The sequence below is a fragment of the Corapipo altera genome, unplaced genomic scaffold (genome assembly GCF_003945725.1).
Source record: "Corapipo altera isolate COAL_440 unplaced genomic scaffold, ASM394572v1 67, whole genome shotgun sequence".
Lineage (NCBI taxonomy): Eukaryota > Metazoa > Chordata > Aves > Passeriformes > Pipridae > Corapipo > Corapipo altera.
In genome coordinates, this window is record NW_020884906.1 from 885,887 (window position 1) to 907,366 (window position 21,480).

General features: G+C 45.7%; 1 protein-coding gene across 8 annotated transcripts in view; it reads right to left on the reverse strand.

Annotated features, from left to right (window-relative positions):
- ARVCF (ARVCF, delta catenin family member) overlaps positions 1-21,480 on the reverse strand; it is a 238,021-nt gene that overhangs the window by 87,695 nt on the left and 128,846 nt on the right. For 5 of the 8 annotated variants that reach the window (XM_027652025.1, XM_027652023.1, XM_027652027.1 and 2 more), the window contains one exon: positions 4,134-4,172. The exons of 2 other annotated variants lie outside the window; for them this stretch is intronic. In XM_027652025.1, the coding sequence (XP_027507826.1) occupies positions 4,134-4,172 (39 nt within the window). Of the gene's footprint in view, positions 1-4,133; positions 4,173-13,095; positions 13,176-21,480 lie in introns of all 8 variants that reach the window. One more of the 8 variants, XM_027652030.1, reaches the window with a different exon arrangement.

The following is a 21,480-nucleotide window of genomic DNA, read 5'->3' on the forward strand; positions in this document are numbered from 1 at the left end:
GATCCTGAGGGATGTGGCACTAAGGGATCCTGAGGGATGTGGCACTAGGGGATCCTGAGGGATGTGGCACTAAGGGATCCTCAGGATCCTGAGGGATGTGGCACTAGGGGATCCTGAGGGATGGCTGGGCAGGGCCTCACTGGCTGGTGCCCACACCCGCAGCACCCCAGGGAGCAGGACAGAGCTGAGCTGGCAGCCAGGCCCAGCCCAGGGCAGTGTCACAGTGATGGGGAGGCTCGAGGGCAGCCTGGGCAGCAAAGCAGGGTCAGGATGAGGGACAGGGACAGACAGGGACAGACAGGCAGGCCCGAGGTCGCTGTGGGCTCTGAGCTGGCGGGGTCCATGGCCACTGCCAGGCACACCAGTCCTCCTCCAGCACACACATACCCCCCACTGCTCCTCCAGCACAGCCTGGGTGTGGGCTGAGGGCTCAGCTTCAACACCAGAGCTGCCAGGTCTCTGGGCACAAGCCCCACGTGCAGTTGGTCAGGGCAGTGAGGTCTCCAGTGCCCTCAGGGATCCCACAGACCCCCTAAAATGGATGCAAGGGTTCTCCTACAATAAACACACACATTTCAATGTGATATCCCCCCCTGCAGATTGCTGAGCATTACCCACTAAGTCCTTTTCAAATAATAATCTTTGGCTTCTTCCAAGATTACAAAATACCACCAAATTACGAGAACAGATTCCAAAGCAGTTATTGCACACAGTATCAGCAGTCTTGACTTCTCTCTCTACTTTTGCCTTTTTGAGACCAAATTCTATCCTGTTGATCTGTTCTTGCATCTCTGGTGTGCTCTAAAAAAGACATGCTATTTAAAACACAAAGCAACAATCAATTTATCCCCAGTCCGTAAAAGTTAAGTGCAGATGAAACAGTTAAAGACCTTGTAAAATAAGTAAGAATCATAAAATAACAGTAATTCTTGTTTTGTTAAAGAACAGTGATTCACCATTTAGGGCACATATCTCCTAGGGCTTATTTTGCATTAGAATACTACAGCTTCTGTAATCATCACCATTTCAATTCCTAGAGTTATATTGCCATCAAAGTAGTTATTTTATATCTGTTTTAATAAAAGAATATCCTCCCTCAGGAGGATCAGACATCCTACCTTGAGACAGTAAACAAAATTCTTTATTCTCTGCCTATGGAACAATTTTAAACAGTCTGGAAATAATATAAAATTGCAGGAGATTATTACTTCCACTAAAGCAGTCCCTCTTCAAGAACACTGAAAACAAGTACATGTACATTGAATCATCATTCTCCCCGAGATCCCCTTTGTTCATAAGATTGCAGGGCAGGCTATTCTGGCTACTCCTTACTCCAGGCTACTGTCAGATTCCAAATTTGAAGGTTTTTGCAAAGCACAAAGGCTGAATTCTACATAAGTGGACATACTTGTCCTCAGCCAACCCCAGCACAGACAAAGCTCAAGTGTATCAGCTCCTGTGAAACACACTGCAAGTCTGGGCATAATTAATGGCATTGGACAACAATGCTAATTGAATTAAATGTGGATTCTCTCTCCTCTACTACTCTTTGTTTAAACTACTTATTAGAGCTTCAATCTTTGCAAAGCATGAGATTATTTCCAAGTGTAAAGCAAGCAAACGTTGGTTTTGTCGGAGCCAAGTCTCGGGTTGATGTTCTGCCCCACTGGTCTCTTTCCAACTCAGCTCTGCACTTCCAGCTCGCCATATCCTCAAGCTGTTATTTGCTGAAGGCACGTGGAGGAGAAAGGAAGACAGAAAAGACAAGTCTGCAGAAACACAGCAGTTGAAAAAAGTCTATCCTGAGATCTTCATCAGACTAGGACATCAGAGAGGAAGAAAATCACTGCTGCAGTTTGTTGAACTGTCTATTTGTGGCAGATTTTTTTCAGTAAAAGATCCAACTCCTTCCTCAGCAGCTGAAGACTCAAGTCTGATTACTGTCACATCCTCCTGCCTTGTCAGAGCCCCCTTCTTTCACCACAGCCCAAGAGCAGGACAGTCTCCTGTGGCTGCCCCTTGGCTGGGACGGGCTCAGAGATGGGCACATGCTGGTCAGCTTGGACTGCAGCCCTGGCACTGCTGGGACACACAGCCCCCAGCCAGGATCAAATGATGGCACATCCAGGCACGATGGCTCTGGAGCAACAAAGAGCACAGGGACCAGCCTGGACTGCAACTGAGGCAGCACACAATGCTGGAAGGAGAGTTTGCAAGTCAGACAATGATTTAAAGATGGGAATACATAAATATCTACTTTGCTGCAGATAAACTGATCTCCGTTTAGTAAACTTACTTTTCTGTTTCCTCCTGTGAAATAAAATGTGTTTTTTATATATATAAATAAATATATATGTATGTATACAAGAGATTCAGCTCACTTCAATGCAACCCAAACACATGAACCTACAAGAAGCTTCAAGCTCTCTGTCAGAGCTCTCACACAAACTCTGCCCTCAGGCTGGTCAGTTCAGAACAGCTGAGAAATGCCAGCCCCAAATGAAAGAAGGCTGTCCTGGCATGGGGTACCAGAATGAACTCAGCCCCACATCACAATGCACCAACTGTTTCCTGAACACTTACACACTTCCTTTGTCCTTTAGAAACACACACGACAAGCAAGGAACAAATAATGCCAAGAGCTTTTAAAGCACCAAGGTTAAAAGGAACATTTCAGCAACTGGAAAAAACCCTCAACTACAGAAGTTTTGAAAAGCCACAAAGAGCAGCTTCTTTTGGAAGCAGGCGTGGTAATTCACCCTCTGAAGGCATCACACCTTTCAGGGAAAGCAAGAGGCGGAGGTGAAGGAGAAGGAATCAAACCCAGACAAGGCCTGGAGCAGGAATATTCACCCCTCCAGCGTGGCAGGACACACTGGGGTCTGTTCAGCCACGCGGGAGCTGCCCATCAACGGGCAAACCCACAGGGCCTGCCCAGCAGCCAACAAAGAGGCCTTTTATGCTATTTTAAACAATCTGAAGTGTCTCAGTTAATGGAAGACCGGGCAATTGGCCCTCAACTATTTCTAATTGACTGGAATGATGGATGAAGCTAAAGGGAAAGCTGACCCACTGAACTTTTCCATACAAAGCTAGAAAACTGAGGGAGATTGTAAACAGTTTATAAGAATGAGAAGTGGGAGAGGCAGAATCCCAGGAGCTTTGCTCCTCTCAACCTGCTGTTTTTTCAGGCGAGGGAAAACAAAGAGCTTCAACTCAAAGCCACAAACAACAAAAAATACAGGGGAAGGCCTAAACAAGTAGGGTATTTTTCCCATGCTCTCCTCCCCTTTCTCCAGTAGCTGCTTAGCTCTGCCATGCAAGCCAGTCCTTTGAATCAGAAAGGGCAATTTGTCACTTTGACAAGGTGTCTCTCAGGGCTCTGCACTGCCTTGCTCTGCTTTTCAGACTGACTTGGTGTTAACCATAGATGTCAAGACATTACATCTCAGTCAACCTCAACAGATGTGATCATATATACTTAAAACTTACACCAGTCCTACTGTATCAAGGTAATGCTCAGGAAATCACACATGCCCACTGATTTTCAGAACAAAACCATCACCAGTAGCTTTTGTACTGCAAGGAGGCAACACTGCTGCAATGTGACAGAGCTGTCTGCTCACCTCAGCACATCCTAGGAGGGAAGAGTGAGGACAGAAAACTTCTAGGAAGGGAAATGGATGAGTAATAGGTTCAAATTCACAGGACCCAACTGCAGGCAGCGAGGTGTCTGGAAATGACTGTCTCTCACCAAGACTTGTACAGAGGGTTCACTGCAATTTGCCAAACTGCCTCCCAAAGACAAACACAGTCGAATCTGCTCACCTAATCTTTGACCAAACCCAGAACAGATCTGACCTGCTTCCTCTCTGGAGCCGTTCTGATGAACTAACCAAGGCTAAATTAGGGAGATTTTTCATGGGATGAGGTTACATCATGGATTATAATTTTCCAGTAAGTTTTTTCCTTCATCCCCACCTGCTGCCTCTAGCTGGCATTAAGGGTGGTGTGGGATGACTAATTCTACATTCCTTTCTACAGGCATTCAGATTTCATTTCTTCTAGGCCCCAGAGAGTTTGGGTCATAAATTAAACTGATGTATTACTAGAGATCAAGTCCACAAACTTACATGCACAGGGGAGTCAGAAGTACAAGCTAGGTCCTTCATCTAAAACAAAAAAAACAACCATCAGTTGGCAGGTGACAGCAGCAGGTCTCTTCATGCAGGCTGTGTGTCCCAGACTCTACCCCAGCCACCTTCACACATCATTACCCCACTAAACCAAAGTCTGCCAAGGCCCAGCAGTTAACACACCCACGCCTACTTGCACTGCTACAAAACTACCTTAGAGAATTGCTTTTAACTTCAAGGCAGATGTAAACCAGCTCTGCATTCCTTGAATTACAACCCAGGCTGGAGATTATGTGAGTGTCCTAGGAGCCATATCAGATCAGTGTTAAATTCAACTAATCTCCTCACCCACCCACAATCTTGCCGGTAGATCTGAACAGCACAACCAAAATGCTTCTTGTGGCAAAACACACTGCCACAAAAGCAAACAAAGCAAGCTTTTATAATCGTGAGGAAGACAGAACAAACACATCACTGATGATTTTCTAAGCCTGCATTCCAGGAAAGCCGTTCCTTAAAACAAATTATTTCTCATTCTTGGGAATACAAAGTGATTGACAATAAATCCATCTCCCAAGGAATGTGCCTGTCAGTGTCTCCCACTATCAAGCCCCAAAGCAGGTTTGCTTGGCAGCAAGGCAGCAGGACTGTGTCAGTCCAGACAGCTCCCCAGGAGATTACCCACCTTAAACCACACACTGCTTCTTCCCTCTGCATCTCACCCCTTCCCACACCTGCCCCAAACACAGCAGGACGTGTGAAGGCCTCCAACAGTGCCCGGCTCCCATCGCTCCACAACTCCAGAGAAAACCGGGACAGCGGGAACGGCCCCGGGCGGGAGCTCTGGGGCTGCCTGTGAGTCCACTGAACACCAAAAACCACAACTCAGCAAAGCCAAAGGCCTAAGACTGCTGTAAACCTTCCAAATGGGAGAGATTCCAGCAGAAAGCCAATTTTCCCCAGTGCAATGCAGTTACTGTGCTATTCCAACTCCCCAGGAGAGCTCCCTGATGCCTTTTTATCCAGTGCTCCATTCACTGCACATGTTTTCTGTTTATGTCCTAACACTGACCTTATAACCCCCACTTGTACACAGCCAGTCCTCACACAGACAGCAGGCAGACTTGCAAAGCCAGTGATAAACTAGCAATGAACAGTAGGGGGAAAAAAAAAGGATGAAAGTAAGAACTTGGATATTAGGGGAAATGCTGAGTAAGAACCTGTTCAGCCCTCACATCCAGAGCTGTGCAAGGATGCAGATGCACAGAAGGGAGTTCAGAGCACAGCTAACTGAACAGCCAGAGAAAGGGATCAGACAGGTCTCACATCCAGCCCTGAAGTCCAAGCTATTAACCTCAAAAGAAGGTCAAGGGGCGATGTGATTACAGTTCAAGTGCCTAAAGGTATAATGCAAAGTTGATGGAGAACCCTTCAGCCTCAGAGAGAAAGGTTTAACCAGCCCCATGTCAGTGATGAAGGCTGACATACACATTTTGTTTTAATTTTCAGACAGCAAGGGTGAGCAGTGCAACAAAAAAACCAACACAGTAAAATTTTGCTGCTTAACATGTTGGACCTGTTTAAGAAACATGATTCTATTTAATCATAAACCTGATAACGGGAAGGTGCTCATGTGCACACACACAACTCCTCCTGCTTGACTCCGAGGAGTTTTCTGGCTAAGAACAATTTATTTAAAGCTCCTGAAGGAATTACCCATCCTCACAGCTCATCCTCAGCAAACTGCACTTCAGTGCAATAGAGAGACTTCTGTCAGCCCGGGGAGGGGCTAATGAGGGATCCCTGCTCAGAACTGGTTCTGGTTGAAGGAGTTCCCTCTCCTCCCACCAGTGAGCAGTGGGGAATCCCCCTCTCAGCTGGCCAGCAGGACCTTCAGCAAACCAGAGCATTGTGTCAGCTGAGACACCACCATCACCAAGGACCAACCTTTGCCTTTGCTCTCCACAGCACAGCTCCCAAAACCTGCAGTGCCAGTGCAGCTGGAACAGCTGTGGGACAGCAGGAACCAGTGACTGAAGGGGAAAACAAAAGAGATGAGCACCATCTGTCCAGGCACTCTCACCCAGGACATTAATGGGAACCCCCTGGGCCCATTCAGGTATAACAAGAATGCTCAGCAGGACAGTCAGTTCAGCAAGGCCTGCTCTTACTGCAGGGGCACCAACCGCACACAGGAAAAAGTCATTTAAGCCAAGGTGGAAGTCACTTGCCCAGAGGTAAATATCTTCACTAGCAAAGTAAAACAGCTCTCAACTTCTCAGTTAAACGTGTTTGGCCTTTCCCATTTGCCACCAGCTCTGGCTAAGGATTCCACAGACTTGCTGGAAACAGGCACCTTTCTGTGACCCCTCTCTCCTACTGGCACTGTGTATACAGTCAGCACTTCTGGACTGAAGTACTTGGATTGTAAAACCCCATCACATTTGCCAACCACTCGATTATTTACACAGTATCTTTTTTATTATTATTTCTGATATGCTTTTGTTTGGCACTTCACAATGGAATTCAAACAAGATAAAGACTAAGACAGGACGCAGCCCTGAAGTCAGCAACCTAAATCACTTCTAAACAGGTTCTCAGAGGGCTTTTGAGAGAGCCATTTCTCAATTAAACACACACAGATAAAACCAAGAGATCTATGGGATGAAATGAAAGACTTGTTATTAACAAGCATCAGTCAGAAAACTACATTCATGCTCTGAGTGCTGTACTTCCCTGCAGCTGGCAACACAAGCTGCAAGAGTGCTGTTTGAACCCAGGGACGGGACAGCTGCACTCCCCTCCCACTCCTTGTTGGGGTTTTATGGCAGAAAACAGAATCTTTAATTTTTTCAGAGGAGCCCTGCCAAGCTGAGGCTACAAACAGGATATGGTGTGTTAGTAAACTCCCAGCCAGCTTGCTCACACCGTGGCCAGAACCCCTCCGAGTGCCTAAATCCCCCATGCAGGCTGGCAGCACTGAGCACCTCGCTGGCAGGTAAAGCAGCCTCCTGGGTGACTCCCTTTGGAATTCAGGATTGTGCAGGAGATGCCATTTTCACCTGTTCTGGCAGAATACACAGTACCCAAGGACCCTCTCTCCCCTTCCCTCCTTTATATAAAGGAACTGCTTTCCTCTGAGCCACCTCTGCTACTAAAATTTTGGCAGAAATGAACCGGTTCTTACAGTGAAACTCCCCCAAGTGCATCAGAGGAGCAAAGTTCTCTGTAGAGCATTGCAGTCCTTGTATCATCTACACACAAAGCTGTCTTTCCCACAGTTCAAATGAAGTTGTTTTTTCTTCCAATTCTTCACAAAGAATCGAAAGATAAACAGTCATCCCACCCACCTTTTCTTTAACAGGAGGACAGACTCGATCAGTACAAATTCAGCAGCAGTGAGTCCACCACCTGTGATGAACACCCTGCCAAAAACACTGTTCCTGCCTCCAGGACTCACCTTGTGCTTTTTAATCCCTTCCCAGAGTCCCCAGCAGCACAAAAACACATCCACAAAGGTGCTGCTGAACCCACAAGTCATGTTTGCTCATCTGGACTAACCCATCATTTAGAATGATATTATTAACAAATAAATATGTCTGACAGAAATCCATAATATTCGACAGCTCAGCTTGCTAAATCAGGGAGTACAACAGGTACCAACAGACAAAACATATGCATGGAAGAGGGTAAGTGTGGCAAAAAGTTGCAAGAGACAGAAAAACACCAGAAAAAGATGAGCAGAGGAGAAAAGCATCACAAAATGTGAGTCTTTCCAGGGAGGGCAAAACCAAAACAATAAAGCACATCAAGACAGAAAAAAATGAGAAGAGACAGAACCCATAAATTAGAAAAGGAAGTGTCATGTGGAAGCCAAATCAGTGGCTTTCACACGAAAAAAAAGTGGCAGGAAAAGGGAAGGAGGAGAGAAGCACGAGAGAAATATTTCAGTCTGTAACTCCATCCTGTTAACACTGCTTTATTTCACTGCTTTATTTCACTGCTTTATTTCACCGTAAAAGTCTTTTGATGAATAGGAGTTCCCTCCACACACAGCAGTATATTAAGATTCTTTATTAAAGCTTTCCAAACACCACAATGTCATTCTTTGGCTTTTCATGTGGTTTGCCTAGACTGTGTTTTTGTTGCTAAGCTCTCATTAGATGTGTATCTTGTACTGACAGGGAAGAGGTTATAAAATACACGAAACCTGAACACGAGCCCAGGATTTGATTTTACACAAGTGAACACTCTCAGGCAACAGTACAATGCCTTGTGTGTGACTTGGGGATGCTTCTGCACACATTCAGGATGGACTGAGTGTGCCCCAACTGTTCCACAGCAGCATGCAATTAATTTAGGCAAGTACAGAAAGGGAAAGGGAGCACAACTGCAGATGTATCCCAACCCACCTCCCAGCCCAGCAGCTCCCGTGCCAGCCCCTTGGCAGGACAGCTCCTGGCTCTGGCAGAGGGCTCAGGATGGGAGGAGGAGCATTGCCCCGAGCCACGGATACCAGGGAAGCACAAGAACAACACACACAAAGGTGGAGCCAAATTAATTAATCTTGCTTACAAGGGATGACAGCACGTCAGGAAGAGCAAATGTAACCATCCAGCTATCGGGGTGGAAGACAAAGATATCCATCCTGAACAGCAAATTGTGTCAAACACCATGAACACTTTGCACCCCACAGGCAGAAAACTAGCCTGATTCTACAGTTAATTCAATTATCCATGTCAACAGTGACCAAACACATCAGCATTTACAGCTTCCCACCATTTATCAGTTCACACACACACAAACTGAATCGGCTCCTGAATAAGAAATCATCAGCAACTCTGATCATAAGAAAAAAAACCCCAAAACTATTTTTGCCAAGAAGTTTAAAGTGGGTACAGTTCCATTTGGGAAATTAAATGAAACCTAAGGATAACCGTATCATTTGCTTAACAAAAGCCACCAAACATATTATAACAGGCTCTCAGTACATCTGAAATGTGTCTGGAAACCCAGAAAATAGCCCAGCTAATGTGCCCTCTATACCCCGAGCAGCAGACGTTACAGCTACTCCTAATCCCAGCTTTGTGAACCTGGGAGACAGAATTCATTGTGCTTCTGGAGCTGCAATATTTTGCAAAGCACTGCAGTTTGCTGGCTTACAAACATGCCCCGCCAGCTCGCTGGGCAGAAAGGTTTCTGCTGACTTCACCCAGCACTGCAGTCACACTCAGCAGGGATTAATATTTTTCTCTGCTAAGGATCCAGGCTGCAGCATAAGCAGGGAAGGTTACACGTGTGTCTGAAAAAGACTGGTAACATTTTGATAGGTGATATATAAATACAAGCACTCAGGAGGCACTTCGCTATTTCTTCCATGAAGTTCAAGTAGGATATTTAAATTTCAAATACTTCAGAAATGTTACTGCTTTTTAAAAGACATTTGATAAATGATAACTGATAAAACTGTTTTGTCATCATAAATGCATTTTATACCCATAACTTCTCTAAGAGGAAGTGAGCTCAACAGATAAGCCTCTGTATTCTTTGCAGACTTTCATGAAGAAATTTCACCTCTTTTTCCCAGCTGCATACATACCACAAGAAATAAAGACCATTTTTAAATGGAGAGTACCTCATGTAATGATAAGAACCTGAGAAACCATAAAGGGAGACTAATAAGCATTTCTGGTCCAGTCCTCTACCAGTAAGATCACATCTCAGCAGGCTGCCAATTCTGAAGCACTGCCATATCTTGCAATGAAGGTGGTTTTCCATCACAGGGATTTGCATTCCAATAGTGGGTTTCTGTCTCTATACTCAGCAGAAGAAAAGAAAATATCAATACAAACCCATATAACCAGTCTAATGGAATTTTACACAGTGAAAACAACTACTTCAGAACACGAACTGCTTCAAGAACACAACCTTCACACCTGCAGCAACACCACAGCACAGGAAAACATCACTGAAAATCACTGTTTGTGGCAATAAGCAGCATTTTGCAGTTTCAGCAGTCAAGTTCAAATGGTCAGCAGCCAAAAAGCTTTCTGTAAACCATCTGGATCTTGTTTCTAATAAATTTCCCAAGAAAACTAATTCATTGTCAGGAGTGGGAGGAGGGATGTTAAGATGCTCATCATCAGTGCCCACTCTACCCCAGGAGCATGAGCTCACTGTTCCTTCTGGAGCTACGTGGACCTGATGAGAGACCAGTGGACTTGTTTCTAAAATAGGGGAAGTTAAATGGAGGCTTTTAATTCAGCTGAATGGCCCTGCAGTGTCTGTTAACTGTGCAGCCTGCAGTGCTCAGCCGGTGCAGGGCCACATCCAGATGCAATTCCAGCTGTTCCACACCAAGGAAGGCTCTGACAGGGCACTGCCCGTTCCACAGCAGCTCTGCTGTGCATGTGTACAAACAAATCTGCTTCAGTCCACCCAGCAGCCGTGCCCAGAGCTGATCACTGCAACGCACACAGGGGTGAGGGGTGCTCAGAACAAAGAGCCCAGACTGCCCGAGCTGGCCAGGCTGGCCCAGCACCCCCAGGGCTGCAAAGCACCCTGTGCTGACATCACTTATGTGTGAGGACACCGGGGGCTGAGAGGCAGCTCAAGCATCAGCTGCACTCTGCTCTCCCAAAAGCCTGGCAGCAGCCGCCTGCAGCAGGCAGTCCCAGCCCACGGAGGAATAACAAGTGACAATCCAGGAAGGCATGTTCCCTATCCATTCATGCATGCACACGAGCCTGGGCCCCACAGCAGATGTGCTAAAAGGTTTTCTCCAGAGGAAATGTGTTTATTAATTAATATCTACTGAATTAATTGGTTTCCCATATGCTCTGCTGTGCAGCCCTGTCATTATTACTGAGAAGTGTCAGGTGTGGTGACTACCCAGGAGGTTCATCAGGACACTTCAGTCAATTCAAAAATACTAATCTATGTTTTCCTTTTTATCAAATTCGAAGTGTGTCCATCTATGTAGAAGTCATGGAAGAAGCATCCAAAATCTCCAATCCATAATCACTTAAAAAAAGCCAACACATGCCCTTACTTCAGACCCAAGAGTGGCATACAGCAGCAGCACAGCAGGAAGGTGCTGCTCTGAGGCCATCAACTCATCACTGGCCCCTGACACAGGAACCCTGGTGTTCCTCTCACACACTCACACTCCTTACACCAACCTGTTCCTCGTAGCTGGCACCACCACAACCAAACTGACCTTTACATCCACCACATCCTCTCCCACTCCCTTTCATTGAGAGATGTACTTTTGGATTCTGACTACATCTGGCACAAGTCTGTACAGTGACATCATTTTTCTGATGTTATCAGTCTCACTGAGAGACTTCACTCATCACATGGCCGTGTCAGCTGGCAGGGACCACAACTCCAGTCCCTCCTGGCACAGCAGACATCCTGCACCAGCCTCTCCTGTAAGCTCAGGCTGCAGCAGCAGAGGAGGGAGAGCAGTGCTACAACCACCCTCTTCTGAACATGCACCAGCACAGGTTGTGCAGCCTCATCCTGAGAGTTTACTCACCCAGATGTTCCTCCTCCACTGCAATGCCACCTCTCCCAAGCCCCCTGGATGCCCCACACAGTGCAGAGACCAGCAAACCCCTCTGTCAGACTGCAGGACAAGCACCCACCATGGCAGCTCTCTAGCTGATTCAAAGACCTTTGGTGCTTATTTAGTCCAGGTCTCCAATTCCAGCATTCCCTCGTGTACACAACACCCACTTAGTCCCATCCAGAACCCTGAACACCAACACCTTTAACTACCACACGTGAACTCAGACTGCAGAGCAGCACCCCCAGCACGGGCAGAGCTGCCACCCCGGCACCCTCCAGAGACAGTGTGAACACCCCAGCTCCCTCCAGAGACAGTGTGAACACCCCAGCTCCCTCCAGAGACAGTGTGAACACTCCAGCTCCCTCCAGAGACAGTGTGAACACCCCAGCTCCCTCCAGTGACAGTGTGAACACTCCAGCTCCCTCCAGAGACAGTGTGAACACCCCAGCTCCCTCCAGTGACAGTGTGAACACCCCAGCTCCCTCCAGAACAGTCTGAACACCCCAGCTCCCTCCAGAGACAGTGTGAACACCCCAGCTCCCTCCAGAGACAGTGTGAACACCCCAGCTCCCTCCAGAACAGTCCGAAGTCAATGTCCACAGCAGAAAAGCAGTGTTCCTGCTAAACTATAAAGGAAGACACTGCCAGGTCTTGCTGGTAAGAAGCAGAAGAGGCTGTAGAGAGGCTTAAAATCATATTCCTAAATCAGAGCCCTTGCTAATAATAAATTCTTTATAAGTACATAATAATTGGAAGAAAAATTAAAGCTGCCTGCACAAGAGTCAGCAGGGTCTATGCTTCCTGCCCAGCAAACATATTTTCATTTCATACTGGGTGTATGACAAGCAAGACTTTTGAAGTGATCCATGTCAAACATCAGTGCCCAATGCAGCAGGGTTAGGAATGCTGCAAATAAAAGGTGGGAGGACTCCTCCCATCTGGGAGAGTTGTTTCTGAAAGATTTGCAACACGGCTCAGGTGCAGCACTTCATCCTTCCCAGAGATGGCAAACCTCTCTCAAAGCTACGAGCTGCTCCTCTTTGATTCAGAATATCTGCCCCATGCAGTGATTAACTCCTCTGACATTTCATTTAGGAGGAGATAATTCTCCTCCAGAAGCTAGTAAAGAGCACTCAACAGGAAAAAATGATGAATGTTCAGTCTCCAGCCACTGTGACACAGCACAAAGCTCCACAAAGGATTTGGAGGAGCTGTAACCACAGTACCCACCTCAGTAACCCCCTGAGCACAGACTGAGCTGGTCCTGGAGGCACCTCTTTGCTGTTCAAGGATTCAGCTTGAGGGGATCTTTTCCAAGCACTTCACTTTGTTTTGGTTCACTGCTCTGCATGTAGATAAAGACTTCCTAACACATTTGCTGTCCACCTGGAAGACATCAATGATTCATTTCCAAGTAAATCAACTCTAGACAGCTCTTGGGCTTTCCTCTGTTTCTTCATTGCTTGCTTTGATGAAAAAAAGGAATATCATGTAAAATCCAGCTAGAGATACTAAAACTTTGCAGTATTTTTCAGTCTCAGCACAACAGCTGGGGAGTCAAAGGTTTTATCAAAACTCCATAGATTAGGACAAATATTTCAAGTATACACAGTGAATGCCAGATCAAACCTTGCCTTCTGTTATATGAGTGGACTATTATCCAGTGGACTAATTTGCAAACATAATTTTAACTGGTTTTTATATGAATCAGCCTAGGTGAAAAGATGTGAGGATGTGATTTGGAGCACAGACACCAAGGAGCAAGGAAGGACCTGCATGAGGTCCACACTGAAGGGAGCTCTGCATGCAGAGACAATTCAGTTGGTGGTGAAAAATGAGATCCATGGTGACTCCTGCCTGGTTCTTTGAAAAATGTCATATTGGTTCTTTGAGAAATGTCATATTTGTTCTTTCATGTCTGCAGTGCAGCTCTGGGGAATGGCTAAACACAGTCCAAGAGGCAACCAGCAGCAGAAGCAGCACACTCTCACTTCATTAAGCAGCAGCTCAGGCCCTCCCAGACAGCTCTTGCTCTCAAGGTATTCCAGAGGAGCTCGAGCAGCTCAAGCATCTCAACTGCCACAACACGAAAGCATCACAGAAAGGGAGGGGGAAGGTACCAGCCAGGGGCTGGTAAACAGGCAACACGAGCCAGCTACATTTTAATTGATCTATAAATCCACAACTGTGCAGTCAGTGGAACCAAGCCACCTGATTCAGATTTACCTCACCTATCAGCCTCTCTGCTCCTGAAAAGGAAAATATTACTAAAGCTTTTCAAGACAGTTAAAAGGAACTTGCCATAAAGATCCCTTCAGACAAGAAGCGCTAGAGATTTCTTGCAAGATATAAATATACCAAAAGCTCTCAGAAAGTTTCTGACTCCAAGTTTTACTTTCCCAGAACAGGTTGTCAGATCAGCCCTTGATGTCTTTTGTAGCTGTACATTACCTGGAGGCTGACTGTTGGAGAGATACAGCTACAGCTTCTCGGTGTAACTCCTGAGGCAAACACTGTCCTGAAGGACAAACAGGGCCCTTTGGAAATCAAATTACACCCCTGGTAAAGCAGCACAATTACTCTGGAGAGAAACCACTCTTAACAACAACAAAATACATGCAAGGACAACTGTAATGTATAAAGTTTGCACTGGAATAGACTACAAAGGCCAGCACAGCTATCCCAACACAGCTGTCTTTGTCCAAATTCATAGCATTTTTCCCTTAGCATAAAGGTTTGCAACAGGAATTCAGGAGAATGTACCAGAAAATTTCACACACAGAACACACAAAACATCAAAGTATAAAGAAAAAAATAAATTCAAGCATCTTTATGGAATGTGCTTAAATACTTTGATTCCTGCCCGAAATTTGCCTCCTGATGGAGGAATCCACTATGACAAATTAAAAGTCTTTTCCCCACCCAGTTACCCTTCCAGATCTTTGAGATGTTCTGGGAATGGTGGGAGGTAACAGCCTTAGCAAAAAACAGCTGGATGACCAGGGAAGTGCCAAAGTCCCAAAGGGTGGATGTTCTGGGAAGGGAAGGCCAGATGAACACACCCCCCATGCAAAGGACAACCTGGGGAACAGAATTACCTTGATTGCTCTGATTTAACATTTCTGAAGAACAGTTCACAGCCAGGGAGTTACTAATAGTGTTCTCCCAAGGTAGGCTTCACAGGACAGCTACTTTTTGTCTCTCTGGAAACACCTTTAAAAAGAAAACCAAGCCAGACGTGGAGCACACACAGAGCATCCACTGGTCTGTGCAGTCACAGTCAACGTGCTAAGCCTTTCTCCCTCTGTTCTTTAGAAAAAAGAAAAGAGGGGGAAGATTGCCTATGTGACATCCCTGAGAGCATCAGAAATTCAGTCAGCTTTTGCAGTAATCTCACTCACCCCTGTGACTGCCCTTGTATTTTCTCACAGTTCTGAGTCTGGCCCAGACAGGATGCTGAGCTGCAGCACAGAAAAGAGTAAACCTGCAGAACTGAGGTCAGGGGTCTACACACCATTGGCAACTGCTGCTCTTTTTCACTGGAAGAGGCAGTGGGCCACTCATGGTGTGTGTAAAAGAATGAAAGCTAAAGCAAACAGCCTGCAAGTCTTATTAAATTATCTGTACTGAGTAAGAACCAAAAAAGTCACACGATGTATAAAGAGATTATTGGGTTCAGTGAGAAATGAAAGATCCCTAGGTTAGGACCCAGTCCCCAAGTGTGAGGTGATGAAGTCCTACAGCTGACCAGGGGTTACAAGAAGGAGCTTTGCAGGGTAAGCAGCTCTGCTGAAGTGATCACTTGGGCCTAAAAACTTGTTGAGGGAAAAGAAACAGCAGTTCAGATAATGGCAAAAATGTAGACAGACTTCCAGGTGTGCTCTGACAGCACTAACAGTGCCTGGAATACTGTGCTACAGACATGACCTAATTAGACAGTGATTCAAATATCAACATTTCATGACTTGATGATCTCTTCTACTGTATCAAAGACCCTGAGAATTTTTTGACATTTGAGAAAACCAAGACAGTATTTCCAAAAGTTGCATGTGAGTCACTTGGAGTCTCTGATGATCTCCTCTAAAGGAAGCAGGCCATTGTGCTGTCCTTCCAGCAAAACCCACAGTGCATTTTCTGTTTGTGGTGTTCAATCATTAAAAAGAAAGGGGGAAAAAAATCCTTTTTGCTAGGGCATAGCTAATGGCAGAATGAACTACCTCATTCATCTAAATAAAGTCAGCTCTAAACCATGCAATAACCATTGAAGTGCCTACTTTGTTAATTATTTCACTGTTTATCTAATTCATTACGAGCATTTAGATAATAAGCTCATTCAGCATTAGCCAAGATCAGAGACACTGAGGACACCCATTGAGACCATCCACCCTTCTGCCCCTGGGGATCTGTCCCTGCAGCCTCACCCAGTTCATTGGTCTCTCACCCCCCTGGGAATGTTCAGTCACTCCACAGCTCAATACACCACAGCTTTAGGAAAGCTTCCTGCCCCTACTACCATCTATAGCCTCTGGGTGGATTTTTGGGATGGTTACCTGCAATTTATTTCAGGAAAAAAGGTTGCCTTCCAGCATGAACAAGGATAGCAATCACCAAGGGACAGAACAGGTGAACTGCTGCATTATTAATCCACTCTCCTTTTCCTCACCTGTTGCTTTTGAATTAATTATTTTGAACGCAGCTGCAACAACCGTTCCTCTGAAAATCAGGACTTCTGTAAATGCCTAGGAGAGCTCACTGGGGAAACAAGGGCAACACACCTTCAGGAGGGCACAGGGAATTGCAACTGCTCCCTCCATGAGACCTCAATTATATCCTCCATCCACTCCCCTTCAGAAGGGCAGGGACTTGTGATTGCTTTAAGGAAAAGTGCATTTCACCTTTCTAGGCTTCATTTCAGTTTGGCATTTATACAGCTCAGCAGATACCTACACCTTTTTCTGGCCATGCTGGCACGTGATTAAGTGTCCCTCAAACAGGGGCACCTTTCCTGGAGACAGTCTCTGCAGTCAGCACGTGGGCTGGTCTGAGGCTGCATGAGCAGGTCAAACACTGCTCTCTTCCACTCCTGAGCACTGATCTCGTCTTCAGGGGGAGTAAAACAGATGGAGCCTTGGAGAAAAACAAACCTGGCAAAGTGTCTGGGAGTCTTACACTTGGTGGACAAGCCCATCCCAACATCACTCCAAGTGGCAAAACACAACTGGAACGAATCAGAAGAAAGCCCAGGCCACGTCTGAGTTCCTACTGAGGGAGTGGTGTTTTCCTCAAGTATTTCCAAACAGTGGTCAGGGTGGGTGGGTGTGGGGAGTCAAAGGCTTCAGTACAAACTGTTTATTGAAATAATTCCTTTTAACTGCCCTCCCTCACACTGCAATTTTTAGCCATGGAATCACTCGTGCTCTGAGAAGGGGTGACTGCAATCACAGCAGAGTAGCAAACACCAACCCCTCCACTGGGGCAATAAAAGCTTCTTAAGCTCATAATGAATTAAAGCAGTGGAAAGCAGTGAACCAATCTTCCATCCTGCAGTCATACAGGAAATGCCAAATGCTTTACTCTGCTTAGACTGCTCACTGAGCACCTGAAATGATGCAGATCATTACTTCAGCAGGCACCAGGGATGCTAATCTGAAGATTTACAGAGGAGACAACAAATGCTATTGTAATACAGCCACAGAAGTGCAACTGTACAATGTATGCAAACTTTACATAAACCAATATGTCCTTCTGAGAGATTACAGTAATTTGGGTGTGAGAGCCAAAAGATGTAAATCTGCCCAACTATTATTAAGACAACCAAGGCCAATTTACACAGCACACCAATGCCAATTAAAAATGTTAAACAAAAGCCAACCATTGTCCCTCCCAACTGCTGTGTAGGCACATTATTTAGAGCAGCTGTGTTATTAAAAAAAAAAAAAAAAAGGCATCTCTTATGCACACAGAATCCTGTGCAGGACTCTGACCCTGCAGTGAAGGACTCAGGGTATGTTTAGGCCAGCAGAACCTGCTTGACTACTGTCCCAGATTTAGCACCCAGAGAAAATTCATCTCCAGCACAGCTCTATTAAATGAATGTGGTTCCATTTGATTCAAGAGCCAAGCCTGGCTCATGCAACCAATGCACAATTAAGTATCAGGCAAGCAAAATGTTGGAAGGAAGAGAAATTTGCAAATTGAACGTTATAAACCAGGATAAATAAATAAACCACAGTGACAAGGGGCATCTGTGAATTATGACTCCATCCCAGTTAAGCCCTAGATTCTCAGCCACCTCACAGAAGTGAATAAAAATGTGCTGGCTTCCCATTCTGCAGCTGGGCAGCTCAATGCTACGTCAGCATTCGTGGCTGGCACTGAGCTCTTCTCTTGTCACCCACTCCTGCACCCCAGGAACCATCCTCACCTTTCACAAACCACTTCATCACAAACTCATGGGATTTCTTTCCAGTCTGTCTCTTCACACCTCATTGAGAAGATCTTTCAGCCAGCTCAAGCAGTCTAACTCAGGCCAGTTCCACAGCAGCCACCCTAAAATGGAAAGCCCAACCTGGGCAGAACACTTAGTGATGCAGGACAAGTTCCACCAGGAGACCTCAGCTGGCTGTCACCTATAGCAGCATGGCTCAGGCACAGCTCTGCTGAATCCATGTCACCACAACAGTTCAAATGAAGGAACACATTGCTTCTGCCAGGAAAAAAAACATATGAGGAAAACAAAAGCCAGAGGGGAAAAAAAAAAAAATCCAACTGGAAGCCTTCCAGTTATACTACCCTGTTATACTACTCTCCCCCACCCCTGAAATGGTTCAGGAACTCACACAAACACACTGAGAAGACAGAGGCATACAAGAGTATTTGTCCCGAAGGCACAAAACAGAACTGGGTCAGAAAATTGGGTAACATTCGACTTGCTCAGGCCAACATAATCAGGCAAAAAATGAAGTTTTGATTGGAGAGTGGCCATGCTGGCTCAGAGCAGTTATCTCCTACATGACTTCAGTACTGGTGCCTTGAGCAGTGGCACTATCACGTTCCACGTTTTTAAGAGGACATGCTTGGTTTCATCCTTCCCATCTGCACATCCACAGCATCCCTTCTTCACCCATCAGCAAGGAGGAAAAACCTTCCATAACCTCTTCCTGAGCTTAACTAAAAATCACCTGGTATTTGTCAACAGAAGCAAGAGCCGAGATGACAAAATGTCATCTGAGAACAAGCACTTGACCCTCCTCTCCTGCAACACCTGAGTGCACCTGCTCAGGTGCTGCCACTCCTGTGACACTGCAGCAAGGACAGACAGAGCCCCGAGCTTCCTGCTCCTCTCCATTCACATCAATTCACTCTGGAGACCCCAAATATCTTAATATAATGTGACTTCCAGAACAGTTAACCCTGCACTGTGTTACCTATTCCAAAGCTCACACTCTTCTCTGCTGCTAGAAGGAGTCCCAGAGGTGGAATTTTTCAGGCCTGTTTCTATCCCCTGTCCCTCTGTAATGGCTTCCAGTCCCTTCATTTTTGGTGGTTTGCTTTTCTTCGGTTTTGTTCGTTTTTGTTTTGTTTTAATTTTTCTCTCCCATACGAGGAAAGCAGGCAAGATTTATTCCCCCAAAATTGTTGGATCAAGACAGATAAACAGGGAAAGACAGAAAGCAGTGTGAAGGCAGCAGAAGTGGACAAACACAGAGGTGAAAGCACAAGGGTGGGACCCTGCTGGGAGACAGTGTAAGAGCCATTAACACCACACAGTGAAAACCATGTTCAGACAAACCCTGAGGACACACATCTGGAGGGGATGTACAGAAGTGACCTTGCTACAAAGCAGGGACAGCAACAGCTCTCCAATACTGCAGGAAATGTCCCAAGCAAATAAAGGCCCTGTTTTCATTCCTATTGTATAACTTGAAATAATTCTACCACCTTTTACATTTCACAACCACCACCTTCTCTACTTCATAAGAAGTTCCAAACCAGCATTCATTTTAAAGGCTTTCTGTATGTCACAGAAGAGGAAACTGAGGCACAGACTGTCAAGAGATGATTCCCCAGTGGTTCAGTGCCTGCAGTTCTGCTGAGCTGATGGGACACATCAGTGGTGAGCAACAGCAGGTAAGTCTGCAGTGCACCGTGTGCCACAAACAGACCCTGCCTCTTCCAGCAGCCAAACAGAAGACTCTGGTTCTTTAACTTTCCAGGCCACCGAAGAGCTTGGCTGATAAAGTTTTCCTTTCTCTGCAGCAGATTTTCTGAAACGTCCCACAAATGGAAGGTTGCCTCTGGAACTCATTTATCAGGAATTTCAGCAATGCTCTACACAGATGTTGCATATCACTTCAGGCTCCTGCTAAAATGCAAAATGTTGCTGAACTCAAACATGAAGGATTAACTCCACAGGACTTTAAAGTGCAGAACTTCCACGAACACTGACAGCAATTCCCTCTGGGGGCAGTGAGAATACACCAGGATTCAAGAGAGAGCAACAGCCCAAGCAGAGAACTCGACAGTCCTCTGCAGCTCAGTGGCACGATGCACCCAGCCAGGGCCCTGAACCCTCTCTGCATCTCATCCTCTGCCCCTCAGACTTTTCCCCTTCAATTTTGCTGAAATTCTTGTGTGCTTGCTAAACTTTTCCTAAGCATTCCCCACGCTGCTGTCAGGATCTAGGAAATTCTCTTACATTTTCAACATCAGCTATTATTTCAGCAGTGGCTCTAATCTCCCTCAACACTTTCAAACAGCATTCTCTCTGCTTCTTTACTGCCCATCCTACCTCAGCATCTGCTGCCTGACATCCATCCCCTTCAGCACCTGCCTGAAGCACTCAGACTCCCATTTAAGGAACTGAAAAAGCAGCTCTTTGGCCAATACATCAGCAGGAGCCAGTTCTTCCTCGCCTCTCACAACAACCTTTCCAACCATCAAATACAATTCACAGGAGCTCTGCCTCGGAGTTCTTATTACCAGTCCCTTTCAATCAAAGGCACTGGGCCAAAATAAACCATCTCACTTATTAGTCCCTGCAACCTGCTGTCCATCACAGCCATTCTCAGCATATTTTGCACTGTGTTCTGGGGATTGCTCATCTTAAGAGATGTACAGGTAACAGGATTCCCAAGTGGGATCCCTGACTCCTCCAGCGGCATAACAGAGAGCCTGAGGAAAAGGGATGGATGGCAACTACCCCAATGGCATCCACCTCTAGAGGTAGAAACATGTTTATCTTCTTTAAAAGAAGCTTTATAACCTGTAAGTACTCAGGTTATTTGTAGAGCCTCAGTTTGAATTCCACAAAGCCTAATCTAAATTTTTGCTGAAGTTGCTCTATTAATGGCAGCTTCTTTCCTCCTGGGAAGTATCAACACAATCATCTCCTGGACTCTTTAATATGGGCTAATAGCAAAGCAAGGCAAAAAGCAAACTACAAAGGAGACAACAACCCAGCTTGGAGAAATTCTTACCTTTTAGTTGGCAAGCAAATGAAAACTCCATATCTACAAAGGTAGATCAAGTATTTCAGAAACATATTTCTTATTCCTACATGGTGAGAGAAGCCTTTTCTACTAGATTAAAGTCCTGCAGTTCAATCTCAACACTAATGTGAACTTTTCAAGCATTTTCTCCTCTTGCAGATCATCCACATGCTTTTTAAAAACCTTTTTCTCAGAAAAGTAAAAAAGTTCTCCTCAAGTCTCCAAACTGCAGCCAGCTTTAAATACACTCCCAGGTCAAATCCCAAACCCTTCCATTCCT